At 46.2% G+C, this 9910-nt stretch overlaps 1 protein-coding gene across 1 annotated transcript; it reads right to left on the bottom strand.

The window, feature by feature from the left end:
* Window positions 1–8707: 8707 nt before the first annotated feature.
* Window positions 8708–9910, bottom strand: LOC125719878 (5-hydroxytryptamine receptor 4-like). Its single transcript, XM_048994674.1, has 2 exons — window positions 9865–9910; window positions 8708–9650 (listed from the first exon to the last, which is right to left on the bottom strand). The coding sequence occupies exons 1-2, from the start codon at window positions 9908–9910 to the stop codon at window positions 8734–8736; spliced, it is 963 nt and encodes a 320-aa protein (XP_048850631.1). The 3' UTR covers window positions 8708–8733.

Below are 9910 nucleotides of genomic sequence, written 5' to 3'. Positions count from 1 at the left end.
TGGGTTGTCGGCTATTTTAATGAGCTTCCTCCCCGACAGCGGGTTGTCCGTGAGCCTGCCTCAGTCTGCTTACATAAACCCTAAGTTAGTTCTCTTTTTACATTCCCTCCTCTTCCTCCGCTGGTATTAAGTAACACGTCTTTCTTCGCTTGACTCTCCTCATAGGGAGCCCATTCTCATGATTTTCAAAAGAATGATTTATAGTTCGTTGTAGGTGCGTTACTGTTTTGTTTTAGACGTGTATGAGGCGAAATTTTTAATCTGCCAACACCAATGAGCGTTGGATGATTTTGGGGATGGATGTGGTGTGTCAGTCAGAGTGTCTGGTCAGCTCTCGTCCTGCACTTGTCCTTTCCCGCCGTGGCTCACCACCGCGGAAGACGATCCCTCACAGCGAGTGAAGAGCCTTGCCGAAACTTCCGGACTCTCCACGGTGCCCTGGTTCGGCGTGCCGTTTACCATACCCACGTGTTGTCCAGCGGCTGGGGAGGGATGTCGCCGCTGAACTCGTACCCTCAAATATTTCCGTGGGTGTAAAAATGCCGACTAGATACTGAATGGTATTGGAGGTTTGGCCATATGAATGTGTTACAGGAGAAAGACACTCTTCTGATGGTACCGAGTGCGCCTCTGTCCCCCAAAAAGCTCTATATGCCCTTGACTGCTCCTCTTCCTCTTATCCTTCAATGAGTACAGAGTTGGGTAACTCAGGTCCAGAGAGTAAAAGTCCGGACCAGGATTTTGTTTCAACCACCCAGTTGAGTACTCTGTGACTGTGACTCTTTATGCTCAACTGGTTGGTTGAAACAAAAGCCCGGTCTGGACTTCTACTCCCTGGACCTGAATTACCAAACTCTGAATGAGTTAGGTGACCAGTTCCTGGAATTCCGGTGAGCTTTCCATTTTCCTGTAGACGGATCGCTGGATGTATGAATTCATAGTAAATATGACCTTAACGTGACTCGCGCTGGGATCATATTACACTCTTTCAGACTTTAGAACGTTTTATTTCATTTTGCAGATTGATAGCTCAAAATTTTATAATGCAGACCATGTCCCTTGCAGGCTGTGTCCCTGCTTGGCACGGGTTCCAGGCACGACTCGGCCCGACGGTTTGACGGACGGACTGATAGACAATGCATAGCAGAGAGATTAATGAAAATTGGACCTAAATTGAAACGATGCCTTAGTCTTTATTGGATTTATTTCCGTTTTATTCATTCATTACGATGTGACGCTCTACACGATAAGCAAATTGATTGCTGCGCCTTCCCTGTGAGTGCCCTGTGCGTTTCCTGCCAACAAAACAAGTGCCTGTGATTGGATTTCGGGAGATGGTATCAGGTAATACTGAAAACACTTCAATGGCTGATATTCCGCCACGAGCCTGGATCAGGCTGCTTCTGTCCTTGAAATGCTGATCGCACAGGTTCCCTTCCGTTACCTCTAAGCAGCCTGGTTTAGTTCCTCGGCATTACTGAGTACTGGATGTTTGACTGACGTAATTTCTATGTGTTGATGAGTAATTCCAAAGTGCCAACTCTGTAGTAAAATCCTAATGAAATCTTTATTCACATTGGATCGCTATTAACCCAGTTCCGTCTCGGCGACCGCGCGCGTGTCGAAGCTGGATTTCTTGCCTCGCCGGGTAGCATGTCGGATTTAAGGTCCATTTAAACGGGGGCACCTTAAATTCGACAAGTTATCCAGCTAAGCGAGAAATGTGGCTTTGGGATACAGCCCCCAGTTATGAAGCGAGATGGTCACAGAGAAAATCACAGCAGCCCGGGCGGGACCGCGACTGTACTGACTTGACGTTATCTTTACGTGCTCAATTCACTTTAGCTGTCATGGTGTGGACATTTCGAACAACATTTTAAACGTTCTAATGCCAAGATCTCTCTCACTCCAAGGTACGTCGCTGTCAGGCGGACACAGCTTAGTCGTAAATACACACATTGGTCAGATTTTTTTTACCATCGTATTCGCAAATGATTGCAAAATAAGGTGGTTGTATTATGAATGTGGTTGCTCTGGAACACAGCTCTGGGAAAAAAGAGACCACTCTATATATTTTTTTAAGAATCTGCATTTTTTAAAAATCCTGGTTTGATCCTGGTTCCGCTGTCAGAAGGCTACGCTGAGCAGCAGGCTGCTTCCAGGCTCAAAGTTTCTGAGACAGCAGGACACAAGAACGAGGTGAAGCTGGAGACACTGGGAACGAGCAGAAACCAGCCAGGTAGAGGGCAGAAGCGACTTTCTAATGCCAGAGGTGACCGTCGAAGTATCCGGCAGTGCCACGTAAATGGGAGGATGGCATTAAGTGCCCTTCAAAAGGACAGGGAAACATTAAGTGAGTGGCACTGAAAATTTTGCTGTGGTCTCTTAATTTTTTTTTCCCCAGAACTGTATGCAGTGCACACATATATTTGTGATTTTTATAGCACACGATCCCAAATCCAGGAAAAGCGGAGATGTAAGGAGAGTTCAGGACACCTGCAGTATCTCCTACCTGATTCATTTTGTAACTGAAATGAATCATCTATTCAAATCAGAGAAAAAAAACACCATTTTCCTCATCTGTTCAAAAGTCGTAAAGGAACTTTGAGTTTTACTGTTTGCAGTCTGGGTGTGAAGTCATTGCTATTTGCAGCATGACCTGTGTGAAGCTGCTGTTGACATAAGTTGACTGACTGGTCGCTGGTGTAAAGCTCAAGATGAACTTCTAGTCTGCGCCTTGAGTAAATGCGTTTTGTTACCACGAATATCCACATTTTTAGGATGTTCTGTGCCTTGATCATTTGCATTGTGTGGTTACATGTATTTATGCGCGTGTCCTGCCGTGGTCAGGAATTAAATTCTGTGTGTCCCCCGCCTCATTTCCGGTGCGTCCACAGGGTTCAGTGACCGTCTGCTGGGCATATATGCAGTATCATGCAGTATCAATGCAGATGGACATAAAGGTGTTTCGCACTTATTTTGGGTTATGTATAGATTAGCACTGTTTACATTTTGCAGTTGACATGTTTGATAATGTATGCATCCATTTTCTTGCACATTATTATATTGTGTAAACCACTAAGCACACAGACCCTGTATGTAATAGTTGTCCTGCTAAATGTCAACAGAAAAAAAGGAATTTACCTCCGAGTGTTTGTCTTTGTTCCAGTTTATCCGGAGGATCAGTGCAGACACCCAGATCACTCCCGCAAGAATGCATGCGATTGGTTGTGAGTTCCTGTTGCGACATGATCATCCAGCGGTGTGGGGTGGAGCATTTGCCCACCCAGTCACTCTGTGTCACTTGGGAGGGAAGGGGGGGGAGAGCAGGGGAGTGAACACATCCGACCCCTGCTCCGGGTCAGACGGCATTACAGCCGCATGATCCGTAAGAGGGTCCTGTCTCCCCCAGTAAGGTCCGTCACTTCCTGTAAACACAGCCTTGTGCACGGCGCTTTCTCCAGTACGGTGCCTGTAACCCCATTTAGCTATTAAGTGTGTCACACAGGGACACCAAGCAGGAAACATAATGACATAAACATTACATTACAGTATTTGACACGTGTCTGCCCTACTTTTTCCATTACTCTTCAGCTATGCTGATACATTTTAAAATTTATGTAGCGGACACTTTCATCAAAAGCAGCACAATTGCGAAAGCAGTGTCAGACAATCAAGGGCTTCGCTTAAGGGCCCAACAGTGAAATCACAATCTGCGGAGCCTGGGACTCGAACCTACAACTTTCCAATCACAGACACAGCATACTAAACCACTGAGTATCAGTATTCTATAGGTTTGCAGACGTCATTTGTCTGCGGGAGGGGAAATGCTGCACCCTGCCGCCTCACGGGGGCGCCGTTGTGCAGTACTGTCCTGCTTTCGGATTCCGCATGAGGGGCGAGTCTTTCGAGCGACATTATTTTTGCTGTGGAAAAGATTTTAATCAAGTTTGTTTCCAATATAGAGCAACGTCTGCACTGAAGGGGGGGAGTCCTTGAGTAAGGTCCTGGGCGGACCTGCAAGGTCTTTTATATTTCTCTTTTAGAGATGGTTTTATAAGTGAATGTCAGTCTCGCTTCACGGCCACCCAGAGCCAAGGATTCTGCAGTTACTCGAAACGCTCCATAACATGCAGACAGGGGCTGTATAACCCCCACAAGCTGAAGAGCCCGCAATCTGTGTTTTAAAACTGCCAGTTAATTACAAATGAAACAAAAGGATCTTTAATCTAAATATAAATGTAAGATTTATGAATCTTTATTTTTTTTTGTCGTTTATTCTTTGTTCGCTTAAAAAAAGCAAAAGGCATAAAACTAAATTAACAGTAAGATTTAGAGGCAAGTTAGTTTTCTCTGAATATTTCTCTCCGGTTCCCCTCCCCGTTCCTCGTGTATTATCCGTTAAAATGCAGCGTTCGTCCTCTCTGAGTGATACTTCTTCTCTCTGTCCATCCGGCTCGCTCTTCTCCGCTCTTCTCCTCCATTCGGCCGCTTTTTCTCACGACCCCGGTCATCATCCCCATCCTCCTCTAACGCCACTCTTGAGACATCTTCTTTCTGTGCCATGTGAAGGTCACGGCCGCGCAGCGTCTCCGATCCCCCCGCTTTGTCCCCTTCTGTAGATCGTCCCTGGAGACACCAAGCTATCAGAAGAACTGACTGGGCTAATCGTTTAGAAAACAACCCATTGCTGTTAGAAACACTCCCCCCCCCCCACTGATAATTTACTTCATTTCCAATTCCGTGATCTATAAAACTAAATTTGTTGCTGATGGATTTAAATGAATTTAATGCAATCGTCCGAATTGTCCATTTGACAGTAGTGCTGTTCATTTGTGCTCACTGTCTTGTCATACAACTGACGTCCAGCAGATGGCGTTTTACAACCGGGCAGAGCCACACACTTAACTGGGCGGTTAATGACGTTAGAATAGCAGAAAATAGCAACCATCTGCTCAGATTTGAAGTATTTTTCCCCCTTTAGAACAGAGGCAAAACTATATGGACAATAGTATTTGGACACCAGGCAAGGACACCTACAGGAACCTTTATGACGTCCCATTATAAACCCATAGGCATCAATATGGAGTTGATTCACCCTTTGCAGCTATAACTTCTGGAAAGGTGTGAAGGCCTGGCTCACAATCTCTGTTCTAGTTCATCCCAAAGGTGTTCGATGGGGTTGAGGTCAGGGCTCTTTGTGGGCCAGTCAGGTTCTTCCACACCAAACTCACCCAACCATGTCTTTATGAGTCTTACTTTGTGCACTGGGGCACAGCCATGCTGGAGCAGAAAAGGGCCATCCTTCCCCAAACTGTTCCCCAATTTGGAAGTATAATATCGTCCAAAATATCTTGAGTTCCCTTCATTGGAACTTAGGGGTCCAGCCCAACCGCTGAAAAAAAGCCCCACACCATTATCCCTCCCCCAGATCCAACTTTACAGTTACCACAATGCAGCCAGGCAGGTACGTTCTCCTGGCGTCCACCAGACTAAGCCTCATCTCAGGCTGCCAGACAGAGAAACGTGATTCGTCACTCCCCAGAACACTCTACCACAGCTCCAGTGGTGCCGTACTTCACACACTCCATCCGACGCTTGGCACTGCGCTTGGTGATGTGAGGCTTGCATGCAGCTGCTCGGCCATGGAAGCCCGTTCCATGAAGCTCCTGACATACAGTTTTGTGCTGCAGTTAATGCCAGAGGAAGTTCAGAACTGCAGTTACTGAGTCAGCAGAGTGTTGGTGACTCTTACACACTATGTGCCTCAGCACTCGGAGACCCCGCTCTGGTGCTTTACGTGGTCTGACACTTCATGGCCGAGTGTCTGATGTTCCTAATCGCTTCCACTTTGCAATTATACCACTTACAGTTGACAATGGAATATCTAGCAGGGAAGAAGCTTCACAAACTTACTTATCGCAAGGGTAGCATCCTATGACAGTATCATGTTTGAATTAACTGACCTCTTCAGAATGACCCACTCATTCACAAATGTTTGTAAACCTGAACGCATGACTAGGTGTTCGATTTTATACACCTGTGGCAAAGGGTCTGAATGAAACAGCCGAAATAAATGATTAAGAGGTGCATCCCAAAACGTTTGTCCATATAATGCATTTAATACCCAATGAATTTTATTTGTTAGTCCTCCAGATTCAGTCTTGAGAATGAGCGAGAGACAGCGAGAGCCAGCATACAAGGACAGGGAGAAAAATGGCAGGCTGCATGTCCCGTTTTGGTAGCCTTTTTAAATGGTAATTTTCAAATTAAAAATAGCCTAATCTGAAGAAGTTCAACAATGATGCTTTTGTTCGCGTCATGAAAATGCATGAAAATAAAAACAAAAGCTGAATCGAGGTGTTTAATCTCTCACTGTGTCTCAGTGCTGGTTGCTACAATGACTCGGTGTGTATAGCGGTGGTATTTAACGCCGCTCAAACCTCACATTTCCCCTGCTGGTGTGGAGGACTGCCTTGCAGCTCCAGGATTGTGGACTGAATGCTTCTGCTCTGTGTGTGCACTTTGCATCTTCTCTCCGAGTTGTGTGGGCTTCCAGGTGCTCTGGTTATCTCCTGCAGACCTACGACAAGCAGTGAGGCCAATGGGTGCCTCTAAATTGCCTGTAGAGTGTGAGTGTATGAGCCCTGCGATGGACTGGCATCCCATCTAGGGTTGATCCCAGTGCTGCTTGAGAACAGCCGTACCACCTGCAGTTCGGACTAGTTAAGCCATCTGAAGCTAAGCCGGTTTGGGCCTGGACAGTATTTGGACAGGAGACCAACTAGGAAAATTTGGTTGCTGCTGGACAAGGTGTTGGTGTGGCCAACAGGGGGAGCCCATGCTGTGGTCTGTGTGTGTCCCAGTGCCCCAGTACAGTGATGGGGACACTGTGGTGTAAAAATGGTGTCGTCCTTTGGATGAGATGTAAAACCAAAGATGCTGACTCTCTGAGGACATAAAAGATTCCAAGGGCATCCTTAGAAAGAATAGGCCTGGTAGCCCGATGTCCTGGCTAAAGTTGCCCACTGTGGCCCTATAAAATCTGGCCCCCTAATCATCCTCTGTATCTAACTGGTGAATTCTCTCCTGCCCCTTCACCACCTTAGCTACTGTCTGGTGAGCGTACTGGTGCAGAATGGCTGCCGTCACATCATCCAGGTGGCGTTTGAAGTGGCTCATTTTTGTAAAGTGCTATATAAATGAAACATTCATTCATGCAGGCACCCCCATGACCCTGACCAGTAAAAGTGGTTAGTAGGTTAGCAACAGTTTAGAAGTGGGCCAGTGGTACAATGTCTGTTGCTCCTGAATGTGTATCAGAAGGTTCTAGGTTTGAATCCTGGCTGCCTCGCCTCTAAGCGGTGCTGTGTGGCTCAGCCTGCATGGATACTGTGAACGGAAGGTTGCAGGTTCAAATCCCATGGTTGGCTGGCTGATTTAACAGTTGGGCCCTTGAGCAAGGCCTTCAACGTAGGGCTGCACAATATTTCAATGCAATATTTATTTAAAAATGGAAACAAAATTTACCCAAATTGAACGTGTTACCTACAAAAAAGTTGCATCGACACTAAGCGGCACCGAGAAATGCAATGTGACTATTGCGCATTTGCACAGCGTGGAGATGACAATGCTGAAACGATATATATCGTGCAGGACCTGCGTTCTTGTGTGTATGTCAGTTTAGATAAATGTGTATGATAAATCAATGTAAGATTGAAGTGGATGAAAGTACCAAAATTACAAATGAGGCAACGACTCAATACACCATGCATCTGAAAATCACTTCAGTTCACTTATAAAGTTGGCATAATCTTTAAAATAGCTCCCTCATTCTGGAAAATATAGTAAGCAATTACTGTCTTGTTTGTGTAACTACACAAATAAACTATAGCTTATAACCCAAAGGCAAAGACTGGCATTTATATTATTATTATGAATATTATTTGAAATGTCTCTTCACTGTTACCATGTCAGTATGAATACCGAGGGTGCAATTGCAATATTTACACATTTTTGAACTCCGTGATCGATTACATTTTGTTTTAATGCTTTTAATTCTCCACTACTTTCAAAAATTGTCGGTCGCAAGCTCAGTATCCGAGCCGCCTTCAAAATGTGATTAACTGCAGCACAAATTGCATTACTGTGTAACGGCTCCGTCCTTTAACATGTAAAGCTGCATTTGTAAAAAGAAGCACATTAATTAAAACTGACCTGATTAGATCGATGCAGCCTTTAAGTAAAAATAGCAAATTGCGCTTTCATTACTTCTGGGCAACAGATTGAAAATCTAATACTACCGGATATAGCGGTAACTCCGGAGCAAGAAAATATTGTAGATATTATCTGGTAAACTGTTTTAACATATGCTATATACAGTAGATAAGATTTCAGTAAACCACTTCAATGAAACCCATGAAACCCTGTGTAAACACATCATTTTCAGCGATCTTTCTCCACAGCGTGGGCACGTTAAAATGCCGGCGCTTGTAGTCTGTCTAGAGTTTCGGACAGAATAGATCTGCTGGTGCATCCAGGTTAGTTTATCATTTGATCAGTTTAACCTTGATGTTTCATTCTACTTGCTGTGTCTCTTGTCTATTTTTGATCCACGTTATCTGTCTTGAATTTTACGAAAGCTTTTTGTGCCATTTCTCTTCCCCCATAAAAAAAAATAATAGTTTGCTTTTGTTTTAAGCTTTCGTCTCCACTGCTATGGCAACGGCCATCTCAGCCGGAGACCGTCACCATCTCGGAGCCCATGTGCCTGCTGCGATTCGGGGGGGTGAGTCGACCATCTTGGGGCCCTGGAACGCACCTCCGGCAGCCCAGGATGTTGGCAAAGGCGTGGCGGAAAGCTGCATTGAAAAAGGCGTAGAGGATGGGGTTCAGGGCGGAGTTGGCGTAACCGAGCCAAAGCACGACCTCCATCACCCACGAGTTGATGCTGGACCCCAGAAGAGGGTGGGCCAAGTTGGCGATGAAGAAGGGTGGCCAACATAGCAGATATGCTCCCAGGATGATGCCTAAGGTCTTGGCTGCTTTCCTCTCCCTACGTGCCGTAGAGTCAGGATGGAACTGGAACGCGGTAACTTGGTTCTCCACCGTGTTGATCCGCCTGACCTGTTTCTGGGCCACCATGAAGATCTTCCAGTATGCGGTAGCCATGAAGACAGTGGGCAGGAGGAAGCTTACTGTGAAGGCCAGGACCGCAAAGGGGGTAGTCATCACGAAGACGCATTTAGTGGGCCCATGGCCCTTAGCGTGCTCGTCTACGACCTGGCCAAGTGCGACAATGGGGCCGGACACCACGACGGGGACGAACCAAGAGAGAAGCAGCAGGCAGGAGATCTTGCGTCGGGACATGCGGGTAGAGTAACGTAGGGGGTCACACACGGCTAGGTAGCGGTCCAGAGCAATGCACACGAGGCTGAAGATGGAGCTGGTGCAAAATGCCATGTCTAACAGTGAGTGGGCGATGCAGACCGGCTTCCCGAACATCCAGCGATCCACCGTGCGCACTAGGCTGAAGGGCATCACCAATACCGCCACCAACAGGTCGGCCATTGCCAAGGAAACTATGAAGATATTCGTCGGTGTGCGTAAATGGCGGTAGTAAGACACAGAGACCACAGTCAGGAGGTTCCCTAGGGTGGCGAAAGTTACGATGGGCAACAGGAGTAACAGAAGACATGATTTCCCCCCTGCACTTTCATGGCATCTCATGGCGTAGTTCCTGAAATAATTCGCCTGAATGTTGCAGGTTTCCTCTGTGGCAGAGAAACAAGATGTAAACACACGAAACATCTTTAAATTAGCTTCGGCGTACCCATATACAGCAAGATTGAAATGACAGAGTACCTCTGTAACATCCTGGGTTCTTCATAGCCAGCGTTTTCCTGGACAT

The sequence above is a fragment of the Brienomyrus brachyistius genome, chromosome 24 (genome assembly GCF_023856365.1).
Source record: "Brienomyrus brachyistius isolate T26 chromosome 24, BBRACH_0.4, whole genome shotgun sequence".
Classification (NCBI taxonomy): Eukaryota; Metazoa; Chordata; class Actinopteri; order Osteoglossiformes; family Mormyridae; genus Brienomyrus; species Brienomyrus brachyistius.
This window is presented reverse-complemented; position numbering and strand designations above follow the sequence as displayed.